Below are 26,279 nucleotides of genomic sequence, written 5' to 3' on the forward strand. Positions count from 1 at the left end.
GGCTAGAATTGACTCTGAATCCATCACCCTATCATTTATTGCATTCGAAATCTTAACCTTTTACTTCTGGTAGTTTTACTTCTTTTGCCAATCACCTGGAATCTGTGCTCTATGGTTATCTGGGGACCTGTGTGGCTAAACACACATGTTGCCTGGAGTTAACTACAAGGTTCCACACATGCCAGTCTGCTTCTGCACCTGTCCTGACCTCACACAGACACCGAACAGGTCAAAATTGTTTGGTAAATACCTCAAGCATGTGGAATGATGTAGAAACACCGAAAATAGGATCAGGAGGAGGCCATTCGGCCCTTTGAGCCTGCTCTGCCCATTCATTATGATAATGGCTGATCATCTAAGCTAGTAGGGTGGCACAGTGGTTAGCACTGCTGCCTCACAGCTCCAGGGACCTGTGTTCGATTCCCAGCTTGGGTCACTGTCTGTGTGGATTTTTCATCTTCTCCCCGTGTCTACATGGGTTTCCTTCAGGTGCTCCAGTTTCCTCCCACAGTCCTAAGATGTGCGGGTTAGGTGCATTGGCCATGCTGAATTGCCCTTTAATGTCCCAGGATGCGTAGGTTAGAGGGATTTGTGGGGTAAATATGTGGGATTAGAGGGATAGGGCTTGGGTGGGATTGTTGTCGGTGCAGACGTGATGGACCGAATGGCCTCCTTCTGCACTGTAGGTTTTCTATGTTTCTATGCTATATCTAACTGCTTCTTGAAAACAAACAATGTTTTGGCCTCAACTACTTTCTGTGGCAGCAAATTCCACAGACTACTCTTTGGGTGAAGAAATTTCTCCTTGTCTCTATCTTAAACGGTCTATTACATATCCTCAGGCTGTGACCCCTGGTTCTGGACACCCCACCATCGGGAACATCCTTCTTGCATCTACCCTGTCACGTCCTGGTTGGCTCATGAGAAAATACCCAATTCTTCAGGCCTGATTTTGAGTGGGGCCAAGTAGTAATCAGTGGGTTTGGTAGGTCATGTATCAAGCCATCCCTAGCTCACCAAAACCTGGATCATTTTAACCCACATCTAGATAAGGCAAACCCAGAATTCGATTTCAAGGTAAGTCCAAACAGTAGGGGACCATAGGCCAGAATATTTTAGTAGTTTAAAATGAATTTTAAGCAGATATTATGAAGAAAAGTCGATACTCGAAGGCTGGTAAACATTTGGAAGAACATAACAGCCAAAGTCATGGAATTAAAGACATCAGAGACATTTTTAAATTCAGACGGCGATTAGGCAATGCGACCAACTATGAGCCTCAGTGGGACAAATGGCCTATTCTCGGGTTTGTGCTGAATCTGCTGGTGAAGTATTAAATTAACACAGAATGGGTGGCACGGTGGCACAATGGTTAGCACTGCTGCTTCACAGCACCAGGGTCCCAGGTTCAATTCCAGCCTTGGGTCACTGTCTGTGTGGAGTTTGCACATTCTCCCAATGTCTGCATGGGTTTCCTCCAGGTGCTCTGGTTTCCTCCCGCAGTCCAAAGATGTGCGGGTTAGTTGATTGGCCATGCTAAATTAACCCTAGTGTCGGGGGATTAGCGGGGTAAATGTGTGCGGTTACGTGTGGGAATATGGCCTGGATGGGATTGTGGTTGGTACAGACCTGATGGGCCAAATGGCCTCCTTCTATACTGTGGGGATTCTGTGAATGAGAACTTTGCAAAAATGCGTCTTTCAGAGATGAAGAAAAGAATGTGAATATTGGAGTTCTGAAATAAAAGCAGAAATTTCTGGAATTACATTGCATTTGACAAGCGGAAGAGATGTTTCAGGTTGGCCCCCTTCATCACTATGAAGTAAATCCTACTTTAAAATAAACATGGAAAGTAAAATCTCCATGTTTAAAGTAGTTCATCTGTGTAGTGCTGTACAAAAGCCTGTTAGTAAATTGCTTCTTGAGTTTTGGACCAGGCCCAATGCTGAAAAAAATTTTTTTTAACAGTTGTGGTGCCAAAGTTCCATTGTCTTTGGAACAATGTTAACATGATGTTGAACAAAAGGTGTGATTGACTCTGCAATGTCAGGATTTAACTGGAGGTTTACAGAGAGCTTTGTTCTGCATCAGTGAAACATCCTAAAAGGTCATTGACCAGGAACATGAACTCTGCTCCTCCCTCCACAGCTACCGCCTCACCTACTGGGTGTTTTCCAGCATGTTCAGTGTTTATTTTCTTTATTCATTCATGGGATATGGGTGTCGCTGGCTGGCCAGCATTTATTTCCCATCCCTAGTTACCCAAAGCACTTTAGAGTCAGCCACATTGCTATGGCTGTGGAATCACATGTAGGCCAGACCAGGTAAGTACGGCAGATTTCCTTCCCTAAAGGACATTAGTGAACCAGATGGGTTTTTCCGACAATCGACAATGGTTTCATGTCATCAGTACATTCTTCATTCCAGATATTTTTTATTGAATCCCACCGTGGCGGGATTCGAATCCGGGTCCCCAGAACATTAGCTGAGTTTCTGGGTTAATTGTCTAGCGATAATACCACAACGCCACTACCTCCCTGTAACCCATAAAGGAAGTAGGATTGGAAGATTGTGTTATATTTATATTAGACCATAAGACCATAAGACATAGGAGCAGAATTAGGCCACTTGGCCCTTCGAGTCTGCTCCGCCATTCAATCATGGCTGATATTTTTCTCATCCCCATTCTCCTGCCTTTTCCCCATAACCCCAATCCCCTTATTAATCAAGAACCTATCTATCTCTGCCTTAAAGACACTCAATGACCTGGCCTCCACAGCCTTCTGTGGCAAAGAGTTCCAAAGATTTACCACTCTCTGGCTGAAGAAATGCCTCCTCATCTCTGTTTTAAAGGATCGTCCCTTTAGCCTGAGATTGTGCCTTCTGGTTCTAGTTTTTCCTACTGTGGAAACATCCTCTCTACATCCACTCTATCCAGGCCTCGCAGTATCCTGTAAGTTTCAATAAGATCCTCCCTCATCCTTCTAAACTCCAACGAGTACAGACCCAGAGACGTCAACCGTTCCTCATACGACAATATGAGCACCAAAATTACTCTTCATTTTCCCCAAGCTGAAAGAATCTGATGATTCACCCCCTTGTATCCATTATGAATATTTATTGGAAGAAAGAAAATATAGATACTCTCTGCTAGATAGGTGATTTCTCTCCATTTATGTATAAAAAGAACCGACAGTGAACAATGTAGTCGCATAAGTACATGGGCCTGGTTGTATTTTTTTCATTTAATGCTGTTACATTCCTCTCTTCCTCCAATTATTTTCTTCCTCTTTTCGATTTGATTTGATTTATTATTGTCACATGTATTGAGATAGGGTGAAAAGTATTGTTGCTTGCACAAGACTCCCCAAAGCCTGCCCACCATCTACAAGGCACAAGTCAGGAGTGTGATGGAATACTCCCCCCACTTGCCTGGATGAGTACAGCTCCAACAACACTCAAGAAGCTTGACATCATCCAGGAAAAAGCAGCCCGCTTGATCAGTATCCCATCCACAACCAGTCAATCACTCCAACAATGACGCGCAATGGCAGCAGTGTGTACCATCTACAAAATTGAGCAGGTGATGGCCTAGTGGTACAATCACTAGACTATTAATTCAGAAACTCAGCTCATGTTCTGGGGACTGGGTTCGAATCCCACCACGGCAGATGGTGGAATTTGTATTCAATAAAAATATCTGGAATTAAGAATCTACTGATGACCGTGAAACCATTGTCAATTGTCGGAAAAACCCAACTGGTTCACTAATGTCCTTTAGGAAAGGAAATCTGCCATCCTCACCCAGTCTGGCCTACATGTGACTCATGATGTGGAGATGCCGGCGTTGGACTGGGGTAAACACAGTAAGAAGTTTTTGTAGAAACTTGATGTCTGTGTCGATATGCGCGATCTTCTTGGCGATCCTCTCCACTAAACTTCTTACATGTGACTCCACAGCCACAGCAATGTGGTTGACTCTCAACTGCCCTTGGCATCTAGGGATGGATAATAAATGTTGGCCAGCCAGCAATACCCAGGTCCCATGATTGAATAAAAAAATAGATGCACTGCAGGAACTCACCAAGGTTCTTTATGCAGCACCTTTCAAACCCATAATCACTACCATCCAGAAAGACAAGGACATGGGACAGAAGGGGGGTGGCATGATGGCACAGTGGTTAGCACTGCTGCCTCACAGCTCCAGTGACCTGGGTTTGATTCCCGGCTTGGGTCACTCTCTGTGCGGAGTTTGCACATGCTCCCCATGTCTCTGTGGGTTTCCTCCGGCTGCTCCGGTTTCCTCCCACAGTCCGAAGACATCCGGGTTAGGGTTGATTGGCCATGCAAGATTGCCCCTTAGTGTCCCGGGATACGTAGGTTAGAGGGATTAACGGGGTCAATATATAGGGTGAATGGGATGGGGCCTGGGTGCAGACTCGATAGTCCGAATGGCCTCCTTCTGCACTGTAGGATTCTATGATTTCTGTGATCTATGATTTCTATGACAGTAGGTACATGTCAGTACCAGCTCTCCAAATTTGTGCTTTTTCCAACCTTCTCCCCATAACCCTGCACATTCTTCCCTTTCAGTTAACAGACTAATTCCCTTTTGAGTGCCTCCACCCAAACCCTCAGGCAGTGCATTCCAAACCCTGTACCACTGGCCGTGTGAAAAAGTGTGGGTTCATGGCCGGGAATTTCCTCAGATTGGCTCCTGTTACATTTCTAAGACACAGAATCCCTACAGTGCAGAAGGAGCCATTCGGCCTGTCGAGTCTCCACTGAGTCTCCCAACAGAGCATCTTAACCCGGGCCCTAGTCCCATAACCCCACATAGTTACCCGCCCACCCCTCCCCAACCTACACGTCTTGGGACACTAAAGAACAATTTACCGTGGCCAATCTTTGGACTGTGGGAGGAAACCGGAGCACCCGGAGAAACCCACGCAGACACGGGGAGAACGTGCAAACTCCGCACAGTCACCCAAGGCCGGAATTGAACCCGGTCTCTGTGAGGTAGCAGTGCTAACCACCGTGCCACCATGCAATCAGTAGTGAGGCAGAAACTGAAAGTTATCTCTGTCCTCTCTCCACAGAGGCTGTCAGAGTTGCTGAGATTTTCCAGCATTTTCTGCTTTTGATTCAGATTTCTGCAGTAAACTTGCTTTTTCCCTGAAGTTACCATGTTGGAGTGGATCAGCTGCAAGGAACTTTTTTTGTCCCAAAGGAAATGCTGCCCTTACCTTCACAGGCCCGGAAATTACAACCCGCAATGCTAACGTCCTAATGCATTGTGTTTTATCTCAAATTTCTTCCTGCGCTAATTAGAATAAATGCATTATCACCCTCTCTGAAATAGCAGAGGAAGCAATTTTGGTGAGTTTTTTTTTGGATAATGTCCCGTGGCTTAATTAGCATAATTACCAGCTTTAGTGGTATAGTGAAAACAGAAATAATGGGGAAGTTACACAGCAGCCACTGAGCGCTACATAATGTATTGCTAATGTGACGGATACAGAGCCCAGGAGAGAACTCCCACAGCAACAACAGGATTGCTCAAATGGCTGCTCACATGATTTTGATGTCCATGTTATCTTTTAGCCTTTACACCAGAGGCTGGATTTTATGCTCCTCTGCTGGTGGGGTAGGTGGCTTTCCCAGCACCTGACCCATATACAGTACCGTTCATACTCTATGAATGGTGTGCTTTGTCTGTATAGCACGCAAGAAACAATCCTTTTCACTGTATACTAATATATGTGACAATAATAAATCAAATCAAATCAAAAGCAAATCAAAGACATGCTGGTTGGGTGCATTGGCAATGCTAAATTCTCCCTCAGTGTACCCGAACAGGCGCCGGAGTGTGGCAGCTCGGGGATTTTCACAGCAACTTCATTGCAGGGTCATCTGGACTTGAAACGTTGGCTCTGTTCTCTCTCCACAGATGCTGTCAGACCTGCTGAGATTTTCCAGCATTTTCTGTTTTTGTTTCAGATTCCAGCATCCGCAGTATTTTGCTTTGATCTTAATGTAAGCCTACTTGTGAGGCTAATGAATAAATAAAATAAAACAATCGCAGCACTGTTGTGGCAACAGTCAGCGCAACCCTGACCAGATTTTGGTTGCAAAGTTACTTTAGTTTTTAATGATATTTGTGCAGTGGGTGGTGCAGACAGCCAGGTGCATGTGTTGGCAACAGGTGAGCAGGAATCTAGAGTCCATTCCTCTAAATCCAGTCAAACTTGATTTTTGGAAGCAGGAACTGAAATATGCGATGACATCGAACTTTTCAATGCCACATTTCCCAGTGCAACCGTGGTGCCCATTCTACACCATTGTTCAAATTGGAAATACTTGCACGTTAAAATATCCCCTCTGAATTTAAACCGGCCGACTTCTGTGACTCAACAATTGGATTTGCTGCGCTGTGGTGACTTTTATTTAGAAATGAGGTGTGCCAGAAGATTGCTTGGAGCCTGACTCAGTCTGTCATGCATTGCTAATGCATGAGAATAGACAAACATTGCTGAAGTCTTGGTTCAGTGTTTATTGCACCCATTCTAATTGGTGGCAAATCTCAGTTTCAGAAGACATTGGGTGGAATTTTACCGGCACGTCTGCCCGAGATTCGTACGATCCCGCCTGAGGCCAGCGGAAAATGTTCCCGGAATCAAGGGCGGCCGTGCTGGTAAAATTCCAGCCATTGAATGCCCCAGGTTTATTTGGATCCAGATACATTATCAGTCATGTACAGGCAGGAACGTAACAGGTTTCTATGAATTGGAAATGTTATTGGGCGTGCTTCTTCCCAAGCATAAGACACAGCAGAGTGACGCATGTTGGAAGCTCTATAATTTGAGTGGAAGATTTTAAATTACTGATTAATCACACTGAAAGCGAAAAGCCTGTGAGCATTCATAGAATCCTTCACAATGGATGGCCCGGTAACACAGTGGTTAGCACTGCTGTCTCACGGCGCCATGAACCCGGGTTCAATTCCGGCCTTGGATGACTGTGTGGAGTTTGCATGTTCTCCCTGTGTCTGCGTGGGTTTCCTCCGGGTGCTCCGGTTTCCTCCCACACTCCAAAGATGTGCGGGTTAGGTGAATTGGCCATTCTAAATTGCCCCTTAGTGTCAGGGGATTAGCAGGGTAAATACGTGGGGTTACGGGTATAGGGCCTGGGTGGGATTGTTGTCGGTGTGGGCTCGATGGGCCAAATGGCCTCCTTCTGTGCTCCAGGGATTCAATGATTCTATGTAGCAATCAGTGATATGCATTAAAAAGATGTTCAGTGAGGAAACTTTACAATCTTTAAAACATATTTGGATGAGTACTTGCGATATAATAATCAAGGATATGGGACAAGTGCAGGAAAATGGGATTGGCATGCCTTTTGTGGTAGTTATTCTAGGTGCGGACTCGATGGGCCTTTTCTGTGTGACTCTATGACTCTGCCCATCAGATTACATTGTTATCTTATTCCCAATAAACAAGATTTATATCAGCAACGTAAATTTCTGACTTGATGAATCTTCGCTTGTTCCTTGTCTTTTGTGTGCTAGTTATTTGTTTCTAGCACAGGGAGGGGCATACATTACTACAAAAACAAACACATAAGAGACACATTCACACAAGTCTGTGGAAGCTTTCATGTGGAGGGCAGCAAGGTAGGCAATCTATAATTCTTTACGCAGTTATTTATAAAAGAGCCATCAGTACTGATGGTGGGAGTACTTTCATGGGGAAGGCAGTAAGACTGGAAACTTTATTCTTGTACTTTTTGAAAACATGAATAGCAGTGAGTAAAGGAGAGATCACTGCAGGATTTCAGGATTCACCAGGAACTCTTGCACTGTCAGTAGCTCACATTTTTCATTTTAATTGTGAGGCAAGCGTCCAAATGTGCACTGAGGATCTGCTTTCTTGGAGGAACCGCAAGTGTTGCCTGAATTATTATGTACCAGACTCTGTAAGCAAAGACTCGATACTGGACATTGCTCTGGTTAATGTATTGGGTTAGCAGCATGAAGGTGGGAAAGATATTAGCAATGAATAATGGTTCATTTCAGAATTAAACAGGCAAGGCATAAATAAGATCAAGAGAATGTTGTTTTAAGTGAAGAATGAGAGGAAATTGGATAAATTGGAGGGTTAAAAACAGCGGGAATAGCAAGACCTCTTTAAATGTGAGATGGTGAATTCTAGCTAATGGACAAAGATTATTAATTAGCTTAATAATCTAATTATTAAGATTAGATTAATAATTAGATTACGGGCTCGCTCGGGCGAGACCAGAAATTCCCGCCCAAGGTCAACGGAAATTTCCGTTGTTGGACCCTCGCCCGCGCCAATTCCATGGCGGGCGAGGTGGTAGGGTTCCGGCCCATGGATGAGATTTTCTCATCTCACCTGCTATGGGAATGGTCGTGAGCAGGACACAAAATTTGACGGATCAGCAAAAGGTCTGTTGATTGCGCGCGGGAACATCTGGGAGCCCGTGGGCGATGGGGGGGTGAGGAACATTGGAAAATCCCACCCTATGTTTGGGGTTGTTTTCTTTGGAGCAGAGGAGGCTGAGAGGAGATTTAATTGCGGTGCATAAACTTCTCAGCTGCCTTGATTGAGTGTTAAGGAAGGACATGTTTCCCACAGCAGAGAGGTCAACAACCAGGGTACAGATTGAAAGGAGGTAAATCATAAAATAATTAGAGGTGAGTTGAGGAGAAACTTTGGCACTCTGAGGGTGTTGAAGGTCTGGAGCACTCTGACTGTAGAAGTGGTAGAGAGAGGAACCCTCATCACATTAAAAAAGTACTTGTATATGCAGATTTTTTTATTTATTCGCGGGGCATGGACATCGCTGGCTGGCCAGCATTTATTGCCCATCCCTAGTTGCCTGTGGGCAGCTGAGAGTCAACCACATTGCTGTGGCTCTGAGGTAGGCCAGGCCAGGGAAGGACAGCAGATTTCCTTCCCTAAAGAACATGAGTGAACCAGATGGGTTTTTCCGACAATTGACAATGATTTCACGGTCATCAGTAGATTCTTAATTCCAGCTATCTTTTACTGAACTCAAATTCCACCATCTGCCGTGGCGGGATTTGAACCCGAGTCCCCAGAACATAAGCTGAGTTTCTGGATTAATAGTCTAGTGATAATACCACTAGGCCATCGCCTTCCCCCTAAAGTGCCGTAAACTGCACCATTACAGCCCATGAGTTGGAAAGTGGGATTAAATGAGATTCAGCAGGTTAGACCTTTTCCATCACAGATGTGATGGCCCGATCGACCTCCTTCCTGCGGCATCAATTTTCCGTGGGAAAGATTTTCCGGTCTCGCCAGTGGTGGGCATCATCACAGGGCAGGACCGGAAAATCTCGGCCTGTGTTTACAAAACATTGTCCTGGAACATTCTAGTAAGAGGAAAAAAAGGGTCTTCTTCTGGACTCATAGTTCAGCAGGTGAGGAGTTCCATTAAGCTGCAGATACTAGCCAAAACAAAAGTCACTCAAGACAAAGATACAAACAGCAACAGAAAAATAGAGATAAAGCAAGCTAAGAAGTATGACAAACATGTGACCAATGTCAAAATGCAGATGTCTATCAGCAAATTAGGACAGAGTGAATTATTAAGAATGAGGTCAGACCACTCTGAAATATGCATAGTCATGATATCATCAATCAGAAGATCCTTATAAATACTGTATTTATAGAAAGGACAGGAACCTTTTGCCAAAACATTCCAAAGTGTTTCACAACCAGCAAAATAGTTTAAAAGTCTAATCAGTGGAGGTTTGTCCTGCCTAAGTACTTCCACCTCTCCTGCTTTCTCTCCTCCATTATCCCTCTTTTATTTCATAGAATCCCTACAGCGCAGGAGGAGGCCATTTGGCCCATCGAGCCTGCACCGGCAACAATCTCACCCAGGTCCTATCCTCGTAACCCTACGTACTTACCCTGCTGTTCCTCCTAACACTAAGGGGCAATTTAGCATGGCCAATCAATTAATTTGCACATCTTTGGAGTGTGGGAGGAAACCGGAGCACCCAGAGGAAACCCATGCAGACATGGGGAGAATGTGCAAACTCCATACAGTGACCCCAGCTGGGAATTGAACCCAGGTCCCTGACCCTGTGAGGCAGCGGTGGTAACCATGCCATCCATTTGATTAAAATTTTGGTCGTCCAACCTAACATCTCCATTTTCCTCTTCAGCCTCTTTGAAGCAGGTTGGGATTTTTCGAATGAAATGTAAGGTACACAATAAAATGCTAATTGTTTCTGGCTATCAAAGAGTCACCCTTACATCTGTAGTAGGAATATTACTAACAACAATAATTAGAGATGTAATGAACAAATTTCTGATGCATCATCAGCAACGCCTTCACTTAGCCGATGATTGAAAGGCAGCTGTTGAAGCAATTGGTCCGACTACATTTGTTCTCATTTTTCTTCATTGTTTGATAGATAGGGGTGGCACGGTAGCACAGTGGTTAGCACTGCTGCTTCACAGCTCTAGGGACCTGGGTTTGATTCCCGGCTTGGGTCACTGTCTGTGTGGAGTTTGCACATTCTCCTCGTATCTGTGTGGGTTTCCTCCGGGTGCTCCGGTTTCCTCCCACAGTCCAAAGATGTGCGGGTTAGGTTGATTGGCCATGCTAAAAAAAAATTGCCCTTAGTGTCCTGAGATGTGTAGGTTAGAGGGATATGGGGGTAGGGCCTGGGTGGGATTGTGGTCGGTGCAGACTCGATGGGCCGAATGGCCTCTTTCTGTACTGTAGGGTTTCTATGATTTCTATGAGATGTCAGAGTTTTAACTGCACTGGAACATCTGGGCTAGGGACATGACTAGCTCTCAGAAACAATTCTGTCCTTAGTAATAAAGTCAATATATTGTCAAGGGCCCATCGCCTTTGCAGTATTTAGTGTCTTCAGCCATTTCTTGATATCTTGTGGTGTGATTTTTTTTTATTATTCATTTGTGGGCGTCGCTGGCAGGCCAGCATTTATTACCCATCCTGAGTTACCCTTGGAGGGGAGTTGAGAGCCAACCACACATTGTCATGGCTCTGGAATCACATGAGGGCCAGACCAGGTAAGGACGGCAGATTTCCTTCCCTAAAGGACATTAGTGAACCAGATGGTTTTTCTGACAAACGACAGTGGTTTTCATGGTCATCAGTAAATTCTTAATTCCAAATATTTTTTATTGAATTCAAATTCCACCATCTGCCATGACAGGATTTGAACCCAGGGCCCCAGAACGTCAGCTGAGCTTCTGGATGAAAGTTCTAGCGATAATACCACTAGGCCATTGCCTCCCCAAACTGGATTAAGACTGGCATCTGTGATACTGGGGACCTCAAAAGGTGGCCAAGATAGATCATCCACTCAGCACTTCTGGCTGAAAATGGTTGTGAATGCTTCAGCCTTGTTTTTCGCAATGATGTGTTGAGCACCACCATCATTGAGGACAGGATATTTGTGGAGCCTCCTCCTGTTAATTTCATTGTCCGCCACCATTAACAACTGAATGCGGTGAGACTGCAGAACTTTAATCTGATCCGTTGGTTGTGGGATCGCTTAGCTCTGTCTGTGGCATGCTATTTCTTTTGTTTAGTGTGCAAAGTAGTCCTGTGTTGTAGCTTCACCAGGTTGAATATGAGGTCTTGTGACACAGTGGGTAGCACCCCAATCTCTGGACCAGAAGCTCCAGGTTCAAGGCCGACATCAGGTCTTGTTGGTCACAGAAGGAGTGTCCATTATGCAGTTCAATGGGCTGATAACTAGCTCGGGGATTCTCTCCCCACTATTCCCTAAAGGGAAAAACAGTGTGGATGTGTGAAAATATGCTAAACAATAACAGGTTGACACCTCATTTTGGTGCTGCTCCTGACATGCTCCCCTGAACACTTCATTGGAACAGGGTTGATTCCCCAACTTGATGCTGATGGTAGAGTGGGGGATATGCTGGCCCATGAGGTTACAGATTGTGGTTGAATACAATTCAACCACATGGTGGCACAGTGGTTAGCACTGCTGCCTCACCGTGCCAGGGACCCGGGTTCGATTCCCAGCTTGGGTCACTGTCTGTGTGGAGTTTGCACATTCTCCTCGTGTCTGCGTGGATTTCCTCCGGGTGCTCCGGTTTCCTCCCACAGTTCAGAAGAAATGCTGGTGCATTGGCCATGCTAAATTCTCCCTCAGTGTACCCGAACAGGTGCCGGAATGTGACAACTAGGGGATTTTCACAGCAACTTCATTGCAGTGTTAATGTAAGCCTACTTGTGACACTAATCAATAAACTTTTCTGCTGCTACCAAAGGCCCACAGTGCCCCATGAATGCTGAGTTTTCAGCTGCTCGATCTGTTCTGAATCTATCCTATTCAGCATAGAGATCATGACATACAACATAATGCTCAGTCTGGAGGCAGGACTTTCTCTTCACAAGGACTTGTGGCGCTCACTCTGGCCAAATCATGGACAAATGCATCTGTGACAGGTAGATTGATGAGGACGAGGCCTAGTAGGTTTTTCCCTTTTGTTGGTTCTCTTGCCATGGGCCACAGGCCCAGTCTGGCAGTTGTGTCCTCCAGGACTCAGCCAGCTCGGTAAGAAGAGGTGTGACTTGTGGTGGAATAAATAAAGATACGATTGACAGATAAAAAGTAAACGGTTGCGGTAAATTAACTTTTCTTGAACTGAGAGGCAGCGGTTAATAGGCTGTTCATGTCATTTCCCATTGTAGATAAATCATTTGGATGTTGTCATTAAAGCTGGATATCAAAGTTTCCTGTTGAATATAAATAGTAGCCAATATGATGGTATTTGATGCAAAAAACGTTTTGGGATCTCTTCCATCTCCTCCCAAGTCTCCTGAGCAACTTCTGGCAGTTTCCATCAGAAATGATAAATTGGCCACATAATGTTTGGCTGGTGGTGCAGTCAAATTGCAACTGAATTACGCAATCCTTTCAACTTCCGAGCTCTACAATCCCAATGTTTCTTTACAAAATAAAGACTCTCCCTTCACCTCTTTGGCCTCTGGGTGACCACTATCAATGTGATGGGTGTCAGAGTCCATCCAAACTCTTCCCCCCTCTTCTGTTCTCTCTTCCCTCCATAGTGCACCCCAACTCAGTTCTGCCAAAAAATAACAATAAACTGACTCCTGAAAATTGGCTGGAGCCAGAGGAACAATCTTGTGGCAAACAGGTTTTTCTCCATTGGAAGTGTGCCACATTCTGCCATAGCTAAATAATGCCAGCCAGAAACTCTGCTCACTATAGAGTCAAACAGTCATACAGTGCAGAAAAGGCCCTTCGGCCGATTGATTTCCCATGTCATTGATACCCATTGAGGAGAAGGAAATCCGCACCCTATATCCTCTATTCCTGGATAGGAGGCCATTCGGCCCATCAAGTCTGCACCAACTCTCTGAAAGAGCATCTTACCCAGGCACCCCCCCCCTCCCCCTCACCCCATACATATACCATGGCTAATCAACCTAACCTACATATCTTTGTTTAAGTTTATTTGTTAGTGTCACATTGAGGCTTACATTAACACTGCAATGAAGCGACTGTGAAAATCTCCTAGTCGCCACACTCCGGCGCATGTTCGGTTAAACTAAGGGAGAATTTAGCATGGCCAATGCACCTTACCAGTCTTTCAGACTGTGGGAGGAGACTGGAGGAAACCCTCGCAGAAACGGGGAGAATGTGCCGACTCCGCACAGACAGTGACCCAACTGGGAATCGAGTCCGGGTCCTTGGTGCTGTGAGGCAGCAGTGCTAACCATTATACCATCGGGCCACTTCTTTGGACACTAAGGGGCAATTTAGCATGGCCATTCCACCTAACCTGCACATCTTTGGACTGTGGGAAGAAACTGGAGCACAGAGGAAACCCAAGCAGACACGGGGAGAATGTGCAAACTCCGCACATATAGTTACCTGAGGCCGGAATTGAACCCAGGTCCCTGGCACTGTGAGGCAGCAGTGCCACTGTGCTGGATAAGATTGTGCTCGAGCAGATGCTGCAGCCTTCACAATCTGACCTGAAATGTTCAATTTACCCTCGTTGGGACGACCGACATACAATATTGGGTTGGCAACTCAACAGGTCCAAACCCCAGCACCATACTGACCTCCACACATATCAGACTGGTAACATATCTTGCAAGCCACTGTCCAGCATACCAATACAATTTTCACAACAACTCATGACCTAAAGTAGAGATCATTCACAAGAATCATGGGTTTTCTTGGACAGTAGATGTGGGGGGTGAACAAAATGAAGTCCTTTCCTCTGGAGCTGAGGGATAAAACGTTTCCCATTATCATGAAGCTATGTCTTAAAGAGTTCAGTTTCTGCAATGATTTGTATTTATTTTGTTTAATGCAAACAATTGGCAGCAAATCGTTCCACAGGCGATAAAGAAAAATGCACATGTTATGGAGAAACATTCATTTCCCTGTAAACCTCCTAGAATTATCTGTTTTAGATAAGAGGATTAACGGCCCTGCTACAAAAATATATGGAAATGATCCTTTCCTCTCTTACATGTAATTGTCATTTCTTAGCAACCAAAGAGATGTCAAGCGTTCAATACAGGCTTGAGAGCCATAAATGGACAGCACATCCCATTATAATCTTTCAGATCCAGGTTTTCTAATGGACAGCTTTTGATTTGACTCTTAAAACCATAGAAATCATAGAATCCCTACAGTACAGAAGGAGGCCATTTGGCCGATCGAGTCTGCACCAACCACAATCCCACCCAGGCCCTATTCCCATAACCCCACATATTTACCCTGTTAATCCCACTGACACTAGGGTCATTTTAGCATGGCCAGTCAACCTAACCCGCACATCTTTGGACTATGGGAGGAAACCAGAGCACCCGGAGGAAACCCACATAGACACAGGGAGAATGTGCAAACTCCACACAGGCAGTGCCCCGAGGCCAGATTTGAACCCGGGTCCCTGGCGCTGTGAGGCAGCAGTGCTAACCACTGTGCTACCGTGCCGCCCTTTGGCTGGGTGTGACACACGCACACACACTTCAGAGAAGGACCAACTGAAGTTGCTTTTAGATTCCAGGTTTCCGGAAATGATACAACTGTCAATAACGAGAGGGTCCCGCTTCATGACTGAATTCCATTAATTAGTAGATAAGGATTTTCAGCTCCCAGATGGTAAAACACAGTAGATTTCATATCATTGTGGCAGCATTTCCAAGTATGATGGGCAGTGTAGCCAAAACATAGGCCCCAGTTGTCTCAATCCAATAGAGACAACTTTGGAGACTGGTTTGGGGGGTGGGGGGTGGGTGGGGGGGGGGGGGGGGGGGGTGGTGGCGGGGAGGTGGCATTGGGTGGTAGAAAACAGACCGAGGGACACACGTCAGCTTACTGACTGTTTCCACCCTCCGGATGAATTTCCCCGGGAAAGGCTGAGAGTGGGACCGGCTGCCCGCCCATCTGCGGGAGGCAGGAAGCCAAGTGAGACAGCTAATGCCTAAATTAATGACTGTTTTCATTGAGGGCGACACGGTGACACAGTGGTTTGCACTGCTGCCTCAGTTTCCTCCAGTAAGAAGTCTCACAACACCAGGTTAAAGTCCAACAGGTTTATTTGGTAGCAAATACCATAAGCTTTCGGAGCGCTGCCCCTTCGTCAGATGGAGTGAAAATCTGTTCTCCAACAGTGCACAGAGACACAACATCAAGTTACAGAATACTAATTGGAATGCAAATCTCTACAGCCAGCCAGGTCTTAAAGGTACAGATAATGTGGGTGGAGGGAACATTAAACACAGGTTAAAGAGATGTGTATTGTCTCCAGACAGAACAGCTAGTAAGATTCTGCAAGATCAGGGGGAAAGCTCTGGGGGTTACTGATAATGTGACATAAATCCAACATCCCGGTTTAGGCCGTCCTCATGTGTGCGGAACTTGGCTATCAGTTTCTGCTCAGCGACTCTGCGCTGTCGTGTGTCGTGAAGGCCGCCTTGGAGAACGCTTACCTTTCCTCCCACGGTCCAAAGATTGGACTGCTTACAGTTTCCTCCCACAGTCCAAAGATGTGCAGGTTAGGTTGATTGGCCATGCTCAATTGCCCCTTAGTGTCAGGGGGATTAGCAGAGTAAATACATGGGGTTACAGGGATAGGGCCTGGGTGGAATTGTTGTCGGTGCAGACTCAATGGGTCAAATGGTCTCCTTCTGCACTGTAGAGATTCTATGATTCCATGATGTAAGTTGCCCAGAGTTGCGTAGACCCTGTCGATGGGTGAGGAGGCCAGCAGAGTATCTGAGGCCATTTTACAGAGATTTGAGCTACAGAACAATTGAGGGTTGTTAATTATTTTATGGCAGTAAATCCTAATGCTCATGTATCCCCAAGCAGCAAGTTCGTGAAGATTGATATGTCCCCTATTGCTGTCCCCCTTTCAGTAAGTGGGTAGGAGTTAAAAGTCTTCGCCGGGCAGGTTTGCACCCTTGGGAGTGAGGATTGGGAGGCTGGGGGGGCGTGGGGTGGCGGGGGGAGCTGTAAGATTCACCAATGCGCCTCACCTCAGTTGAGGTCCTATTACTGGGCCTTTCTTGCCCAGTGTCAATTTTGAAGATAGGTGCGTTCGGAGGCAGGTTAGAGACCTGGCAGCTCCCCCTACTTGAGCCGTGGGTGTGAAAGGGGGAAAGCACTTCCCTCAATTACCACATTTCTGCTCCAGGGACACACCAAGATCAGTCCCCACAGGTCTTCCCTCTTCCCCCCACCTTTTGTCTCTTGATCAAGGTCCCCCTACCCCACTCCCCCACCTGCCCCGGACCTCAAAGCCCCTGCCCTCTGTGAGTCCACGAGCACTTAGGCTGATCTGGGACTTTGAACCTGTCAACTGCTTGTAGTTCCAGCCCTGTCCATGCAGCCCACTGGTGCTACTGGGACTACAGAGCTGCGGGCCAGTCAGATTAGCCAGTAGCTCTCTGAGATGGGACCTCCACCCAGTCCTCAGCCAATCAATGCTCCACAGAATCCATAGAACTCCTGCAGTGCAGAAAGAGGCCATTTGGCCCATTGTGTCTGCACCGACCCTCTGAAAGAGCATCTAACCCAGGCCCACCCCACCCTCTGTCCTATCCCCATAACCCCACGCCATGGCTAATCCACATAACCTACGCATCTTTGGACTCTGGGATCATTAAATGGTTGAGGGGCTGCTGTGATTGGTGGGTTTGCATTCCGCATCAACTCTGCAGATGGTGGAGAGGGAGAAAACCCCGCCATCTGGAAAATGCTGCCCAATGGCAGCTGCACCCCATGCACTGGTGGTGCTTCTATAGAACCACTCTTGCTTTTGGTTCCTCGGCAGCACCCACACTGCGAGGGTGGCACAAGCCATTTTCAAAGCCGGATATACCACCCGACTCTGGACGGGGCCCCCAGAGGAAGCCTGTTAATTGGTCACCTCCAGCAAGATCATGCTAAGGGAGGGAATTCAGACACAAGCAGGAAATGGATCTGACGCCTCGGAATTTTATAAGTCCGGAAGCTTCCGGCCATTTGGCGCAAAACTGATTTTCTGCAATTTGTTTTGCAGCTTTTTACTTATTGTGTAGATTTATACGGGATATGTGGGCAAGATCAATTCCTTCATGTCCATTGAATGACCGTACTTTTAATGTTATGACCTCTATTCAAGAGAGTCGGGCAAGAATGGAATTGGTCGGTTTCCGGGTGGCGGCAGGATTAGACTCAGGGCTAATGGTTCACAGGATGGGTGGGTACAGGATGCTTAGGCCCAATGGAGAGTTACGCCAACAGCACCGAGACACTGTCCTGCCCTTTAAACTGACACCCCTTCTCCAACCACCCCCCCCGCCCCTTTGCTCAGGCCTGCCACGCTGGTCGGGGTGAAGCCCCCTAACTTAGCTTGGTGGCGGGGTTTCATGGCTATTCCTGCTCCTCCTCCTGCTGCAGAATTGGCAGGACCCACACCTCCTGGTGGCCCTTCTGGTACTAGAGAGCTGCCAGCCCACGATTGGCCAGCAGCTCTCAGTAACAGGGCACCCTGCATGAACCGAAAGCCCTGATGCTGACCAGACAACTGCCTGATTGGCTTTTAAACACTTTGGGGCACACAGGAATAGTCATGGCATGGTTAGGTAGGCCCACCACCATGACCACTAAATCCAGCTCAATGCCTTCCCATTCTGGGAGAATGAGGCCATTCTGCCCATCCTGGGAGAATGAGGCCATTCTGCCCATCCTGGGAGAATGAGGCCATTCTGCCCATCCTGGGAGAATGAGGCCATTCTGCCCATCCTGGGAGAATGCCATTCTGCCCATCCTGGGAGAATGAGGCCATTCTGCCCATCCTGGGAGAATGAGGCCATTCTGCCCATCCTGGGAGAATGAGGCCATTCTGCCCATCCTGGGAGAATGAGGCCATTCTGCCACCCCATGCATATTCAGAGAGATAATCAGTTAGAGAGACATAAAACAGTCAGACAATACTTTTTTAAATTGTTTCTGCTCGAGTTGGTCATTGTAAAGCACCTATTATTAAATCCATTCCCGTTATAGTCCGAAGCTGACAAGAGCATATCAACTGAATTTATGAAGTTACATTTAAAAATCTTGTCCAGATATTCCCTGTCCCCCCCCCCGCCCCCCCCCACCCCCCCCACTGCCCTCTCCACCGCCGTGGGAATCATATCAGGCCGGACAGCAAAATCGGCTGACCACTTAAAGGTCTGTTGACCTCAGGCGGGAATTTCCCATCTTGGGGCGCGTGCAGCTGGAAAATCCCACCCCTTGTGTTTCACATCCAGATCTTGCAATAGATACATTTTAATAGTATCCTGATTGCTGTATGTCATGTACGCAAATGTAATATTAAGTGAGGTGAAAATATCTATGTTTTCTGCGTATACCAGACTTTGCTACGGCACTGTGGCACAGTAGTTAGCACTGCTGCCTCAAAGCACCAGGGACCTGGGTTCAATTCCCAGTCTGATCACTGTCTGTGTGGAGTTTGCACATTCTCCCCGTGTCTGTGTGGGTTTCCTCCAGGTGTTCCGGTTTCCTCCCACATTCTGAAAGACATGCTGGTTAGGTGCATTGACCCGAACAGGCGCCGGACTGTGGCGACTAGGGGAATTTCACAGTAACTTCATTGCGGTGTTAATGTAAGCCTTACTTGTGACTAATAAATAAGCTTTAACTTTGTCTGTGTGGAGTTTGCACGTTATCTCCGTGTCTGTGTGGGCTTCCTCCGGGCGCTCCGGTTTCCTCCCACAGTCCAAAGATGTGCAGGTTAGGTTAATTGGCCATGCTAAATTGTCCCTTAGTGTCAGGGGGATTAGCAGGGTAAATGTGTGGGGTTACAAGAATAGGGCCTGGGTGGGATTGTTGTCGGTGCGGACTCAATGGGCCGAATGGCCTCCTTCTGCACTGTAGGGATTCTATGATATCACATTGTGAAATCTGTCCATTGAGGCTATAGTTTGATCAAATCTCAGTCAAGTCTTTATGAGATGCACGGCTGGGAAAAAACAGCTGAAAAGCGTGTAGAGATGAACCACCCCAAAAAACAGAGTGCATAATATCAATACAAATAGAGGTCCTAGATACAGTGAAATGATTTAAGTCGGCAGGGTTAATAGAGGGAGAGGTATTTGTGAGGCAGAGATGAATCATTATGAGAAAATCTTGAACACTAAGGAGATAACAGCAGGAAGATGATCTGTGGTTGCTGGAATCAGGAGTGAATGTGAGCTGCTCAAATCAGTCTGGAGATAGTTGAAAGAGTCTTAATAGACTCGATGCTCAACTTGCCAATCAATGCGGAGCGGCAAATCGATAAAGCCAATTGACTGGCCGAATTACTTAGCAAAACAGTGAAGGAAGTTGTGATCGAACTGGAGAGTTCTTTGCTCAGACCGCATCTGGAATGCTGTACCTAGTTCCACAGACCAAGAAACAAAAAATTAGCCGTTCTATCACAACAAACAGTGCAGAGAAATGCTAATTGCTGGAGCTGAATTCTGATTCCTGCCTTCCAATCCTGCTGTCAGGATGACATATGGGTCTGGAACCCGCAAAATCCACGGCAGGGCCCAGAGGGCGATTTTGGAGGAGTTGGGTCGATTCAGAGGTCACCTTCAAGAATCGTGTTCGTTGAAGGACAGAGGACGGAACCCATCAAAGATGGGAGCTGCTGAAATATTGAAGAGAGACAGGCGGGTGCCTCCATTCCCAGGCACAAAAAGGGTAATTAAGCGGGCCAAACGGATTGGGACTGCTGGACATGAGGGAGAGACCGCTCTCCAGAGAAACGGGCACTGCTGCAGTTTCAACCAATTTTCAGTGCACCTTAAATGGAGCCTCCAACTCTGATGTCTACCCGGCCTGCCACTGAGAGGCCATCACCATTTCACAGATGCCCCCCCCACCCCCCCCCCCCCCCCGCCCCCCACACACACACACACTGGAAAATCCAGTCAACATTGGGAGAATATCCTTAATTAAGCCCTCAAGGGGCTTCACTGATTCCCTACCATGGGTAGACATTCCTGCCTCACTCAGCTTCCTGCGGAATCCCGATGGAGGTTAGAAATGTGTCGTGCCCATTGGAATTTCCTTTCTGTTTCTGCACTTCACAGGCCTCTAAAACCACCTCCACAAGCCACTGAAAATTCAGCCCTTAGGGCGGGATTTTCTGGCCATGCTTGCCCCAAGACCGGAAATTCCTGCCCTAGGTTAACAGACCTTTGCACAGTCTGCTGAATTTTCTGTCCCGCCCACTACGTTTCCCGTGACGGGCGGGACGGGAAAATTCCACCCTCAGTGTCTGGATTGAAGATATTTGGACTTTACATCATGCAAAAGAAGTATCTGAGAGTGGATTTAATAAGGTGTAGGAGATAATGAATTGTATGGAAAAAAGAATAATTTGGAATGCTACTTTAGATTGAACTGTAGAACAGGGACAAAAAGGTTCAAAGCAGCAAAATGAAATTTTAGGACTGGTTCTCACAGAGAATGATTAAGTCTTGGGATGGATCTTTGAACAGAACAATAGAAGTGAAAACTCTGGAGCATTTAAGAAACAATTATATCCTGTAATGGGAAGGACATTGGGTTAATGAGTGGATGAATTAAAAGGGCAAATGACTGTCTTCACCCATAAGTATCATGTGGGAGGAATTGCGTTTAGATATCAGTGCTAGAAGTTATTGTTTCAATACTAGCAGATGAAGAGTTAACAGATTGGTGCGATATTCCTCTATCTGCTGTTTTTGTGGAGGGCAAGTCAAGTCTAGATGGCTGGAGAAAGATCTGGATGCATCTTTTGTGTCTTAAATAAAAGCGGCATGGTGGTTAGCACTGCTGCCTCACAGCGCCAGAGACCCAGTTTGATTCCCGGCTTCAGTCATTGTCTGTGTGGAGTTTGCAGATTCTCCTCTTGTCTGCGTGGGTTTCCTCCGGGTGCTCCAGTTTCCTCCCACAGTCCAAAGATGTGCAGGTTAGGTGGATTGGCCATGCTAAATTGCCGCTTAGTGTCAGGGGGACTAGCTAGGGTAAATGCATGGGGATATGGAGATAGGGCCTGGGTGGGATTGTGGTCGGTGCAGACTCTGTGGGCCAAATGGCCTCCTTCTGCACTGTAAGCTTCTATGAAAGTACTGAAGATGCTAGAATCCGAAACAAAAAGTTGGAAAAAGCCAACAGGTCTGGCAGCATCTGTGGAGAGGGAAAATAGAGTTAATGTTTCGTGTCTGTGTGACTGAAGAAGAGTCATACTATGGACTCAAAACATGAACTTCATTTTCTCTTTCCACAGTTGCTGCCTGACCTGCTAGGCTTTTTCCAGCGTTTTCTGTTTTTGTATCTTCTGCATCTTGTCGAGCTCTGCATTTTTCAACATACGCTGTTGACTTGCCTTCAAGACCGTTGGACCTGAGATTGGTCTCATCCGGCCAGTCTGCCAGAATCAGTCTTTGCCTGCCAAGGTAGACAAATCCCTTCAACGCTGAGGCTAGGAGAGCCAATTGCTGCCATCACCTGGTTTGGCCCGCCCATTGGCACGGTCAAAGGAAGCATTACCAGGGCACTCTGAAGGCTTCACTTAGGAATTTTCATTTCCACTTTGAGTCCTGGGCGTAGCTCGCCCAGGATCGCTGCACCGGAAGTGCAACCAAATAAAAAAAACCTCTTTCGAAAGCAAGCACATATCAGAGGTAGAGAGAAAACACAAGGAGAGGAAATCCTGAGCCAGTAACTCATCCAAAACATCCGTGGTGCCCTATCCTATTTATAGAAGCTACAGTGCAGAAGGAGGCCATTCAGCCCATCAAGCCTCCACTGACAACAATCCCATCCAGGTCCTAGCCCCGTAACCCCACAAATCTCCCCTTCTAGTCACCCTGACACTAGGGTAAATTTATCATGGCCAATCAACCTAACCCGCACATCTTTGGAGTGTGAGAGGAAACCAGAGCACCCAGAGGAAACCCACACAGACATGGGGAGAATGTGCAAACTCCGCACAGACAGTGACTCGAGGCCCTGGCGCTGTGAGGCAGCAGTGCTAACTACTGTGCCATTGTGCTGCTATTTGCAGCTGATACAGGCACTGGTCGGTCTTGGCAGTCACCTACGTACCCACCAAAACCCAAGCAAATAGCCCAGATGACGAACATGGCCATCTTCACCTCAAAGGATGAACGAGAGATTTTCATGGAGGCACTAACCCAGTTAAATAAATAACACTTGGATTGAAACACTTGGTTGCAGGGATGGTGTAGGAGGGAGGGTTTCAGATACGTGGATAATTGGAACACATTCTGGGGAAGGTGGGACCTGTACAAACAGGACGGGGTGCACCTGAACCAGAGGGGCACCAATATCCTGGGAGGGAAATTTGATACGGCTCTTCAGGGGGGTTTAAACTAATTTGTCAGGGGAGTGGGAAATGGAGTTGTAGTCCAGAAGTCAGTGAGGGTGGTGAGGTATTGGGGAAGGTATCAGGGTCAAGGGTGGGTACCGGTAGACAGGAAGGTGGGTTGAAGTATTTCTACTTCAATGCAAGGAGCATCTGGAACAAGGTAGATGAACTTGGGGCGTGGATTGGTACTTGGGACTACGATGTTGTGGCCATTACGGAGACATGGGTAGAACAAGGACAGGAATGGTTGTTGGACGTTCCGGGGTATAGATGTTTCAGCAAGTGTAGGGAAGCTGGTAAAAGAGGTGGAGGAGTAGCATTGTTAATCAAGGAAGCTGGTAAAAGAGGTGGAGGAGTAGCATTGTTAATCAAGGATAGTTTAACGGCTGCGGAAAGGCACTTCGAGGGGGATCTGCACACTGAGGTAATATGGGCTGAGGTTAGAAATAGGAAAGGAGCGGTCACGTTGATAGGAGTGTACTATAGGCCCCCAAATAGTAATAGAAATGTGGAGGAAGAAATTGCTAAGCAGATTATGGATATGTGTGGGGGTCACAGGGTAGTTGTCATGGGGGACTTTAACTTTCCAAATATTGATTGGAACCTTTGTAGGTCAAATAGTTCGGATGGGGCAGTTTTTGTGCAGTGTGTGCAGGAGGGTTTCCTGACACAATATGTGGATAGGCCGACAAGAGGTGAGGCCACATTGGATTTGGTACTGGGAAATGAACCGGGCCAAGTGTTAGATTTGGTTGTGGGAGAGCACTTTGGAGATAGTGACGACAATTCGGTGTCTTTTGTTATTGCAATGGAGAGGGATAGGGCTGTACGGCAGGGCAAGGTTTACAATTGGGGGAGAGGTAATTATGATGCGATTAGGCAAGAATTAGGGGGCATAAGTTGGGAACAGAAACTGTCAGGGAAAGGCACTAATGAAAAGTGGAACTTTTTCAAGGAACAAATACTGGGTGTCCTTGATAGGTATGTCCCTGTCAGGCAGGGAGGAAATGGCCGAGTGAGGGAACCATGGTTCACGAAAGAGGTGGAATGTCTTGTGAAAAGGAAGAGGGAAGCTTATGTAGGGATGAGGAAACAAGGTTCAGATGGCTCGATTGAGGGTTACACGTTAGCAAGGAACGAGCTGAAAAAGGGGATTGGGAGAGCTAGGAGGGGACATGAGAAGTCCTTGGCGGGTCGGATCAAGGAAAACCCCAAGGCTTTTTACTCTTATGTGAGGAATAAAAGAATGACCAGGGTGAGGTTAGGGCCGGTCAAGGACAGTAGTGGGAACTTGTGTATGGAGTCAGTAGAGATAGGCGAGGTGATGAATGAATACTTTTCTTCAGTGTTCACCAAGGAGAGGGGCCATGTTTTTGAGGAAGAGAAGGTGTTACAGGCTAATAGGCTGGAGAAAATAGATGTTCGGAGGGAGGATGTCCTGGCAGTTTTGAATAAACTGAAGGTCGATACGTCCCCTGGGCCTGATGAAATATATCCTAGGATTCTTTGGGAGGCAAGGGATGAGATTGCAGAGCCTTTGGCTTTGATCTTTGGGTCCTCACTGTCCACGGGGATGGTGCCAGAGGACTGGAGAGTGGCGAATGTTGTTCCTCTGTTTAAGAAAGGGAATAGAAATGACCCTGGTAATTATAGACCGGTTAGTCTTACTTCGGTGGTTGGTAAATTGATGGAAAAGGTCCTTAGAGATGGGATTTACGACCATTTAGAAAGATGCGGATTAATCCTGGATAGTCAGCATGGATTCGTGAAGGGCAAGTCGTGCCTCACAAATTTGATAGAATTTTTTGAGGAGGTAACTAAGTGTGTTGATGAAGGTAGGGCAGTTGATGTCATATACATGGATTTTAGTAAGGCGTTTGATAAGGTCCCCCATGGTCGGCTTATGATGAAAGTGAGGAGGTGTGGGATAGAGGGAAAGTTGGCCGATTGGATAGGGAACTGGCTGTCTGATCGAAGACAGAGGGTGGTGGTGGATGGAAAATTTTCGGATTGGAGGCAGGTTGCTAGCGGAGTGCCACAGGGATCAGTGCTTGGTCCTCTGCTCTTTGTGATTTTTATTAATGACTTAGAGGAGGGGGCTGAAGGGTGGATCAGTAAATTTGCTGATGACACCAAGATTGGTGGAGTAGTGGATGAGGTGGAGGGCTGTTGTAGGCTGCAAAGAGACATAGATAGGATGCAAAGCTGGGCTGAAAAATGGCAAATGGAGTTTAACCCTGATAAATGTGAGGTGATTCATTTTGGTAGGACTAATTTAAATGTGGATTACAGGGTCGAAGGTAGGGTTCTGAAGACTGTGGAGGAACAGAGAGATCTTGGGGTCCATATCCACAGATCTCTAAAGGTTGCCACTCAAGTGGATAGAGCTGTGAAGAAGGCCTATAGTGTGTTAGCTTTTATTAACAGGGGGTTGGAGTTTAAGAGCCATGGGGTTATGCTGCAACTGTACAGGACCTTGGTGAGACCATATTTGGAATATTGTGTGCAGTTCTGGTCACCTCACTATAAGAAGGATGTGGAAGCGCTGGAAAGAGTGCAGAGGAGATTTACCAGGATGCTGCCTGGTTTGGAGGGTAGGTCTTATGAGGAAAGGTTGAGGGAGCTGGGGCTGTTCTCTCTGGAGCGGAGGAGGCTGAGGGGAGACTTAATAGAGGTTTATAAAATGATGAAGGGGATAGATAGAGTGAACGTTCAAAGACTATTTCCTCGGGTGGATGGAGCTATTACAAGGGGGCATAACTATAGGGTTCATGGTGAGAGATATAGGAAGGATATCAGAGGTAGGTTCTTTACGCAGAGAGTGGTTGGGGTATGGAATGGACTGCCTGCAGTGATAGTGGAGTCAGACACTTTAGGAACATTTAAGCGGTTATTGGATAGGCACATGGAGCACACCAAGATGATAGGGAGTGGGATAGCTTGATCTTGGTTTCAGATAAAGCTCGGCACAACATTGTGGGCCGAAGGGCCTGTTCTGTACTGTACTGTTCTATGTTCTATGAAATAATCTGCAGAGGAATTTTAGACAAATCTTTGACAGTTTATCCAATACCTTGAACAGTGAAATTGAGGGACAGAGCAGCACTGAGTTTATTGATGAAATAGCCTATTGATAATCACAATTGAGGCTCAGTCGTGCAGAATAGGCAATTGAATATGATACTAGAATGTGATCAAGAGCCATGAACTTCTACTCGAGCAGATAGGGGGAGAAGAGGGAGGAAAATAGATAAGAAATAAATTTGCCACATGTGGGGATGGTTTCCATCCCTTCCATTGAAAGGGAATGGGATA

The 26,279-nt window shown here is 46.6% G+C and overlaps 1 protein-coding gene across 3 annotated transcripts in view; it reads left to right on the forward strand.

Annotated features, from left to right (window-relative positions):
• The window catches only part of chrm3b (cholinergic receptor, muscarinic 3b), a 240,596-nt gene that overhangs the window by 155,473 nt on the left and 58,844 nt on the right, over positions 1-26,279 (forward strand). Inside the window, exon 1 of one of the 3 annotated variants that reach the window (XM_078229603.1) lies at positions 7,639-7,675. The exons of the other annotated variants lie outside the window; for them this stretch is intronic. Within the exon in view, the coding sequence (XP_078085729.1) occupies positions 7,659-7,675 (17 nt within the window). The 5' untranslated portion in view covers positions 7,639-7,658. Of the gene's footprint in view, positions 1-7,638; positions 7,676-26,279 lie in introns of those variants that run through there. 3 annotated transcript variants of the gene reach the window in all.

Source organism: Mustelus asterias, chromosome 15, assembly GCF_964213995.1.
Source record: "Mustelus asterias chromosome 15, sMusAst1.hap1.1, whole genome shotgun sequence".
NCBI lineage: Eukaryota > Metazoa > Chordata > Chondrichthyes > Carcharhiniformes > Triakidae > Mustelus > Mustelus asterias.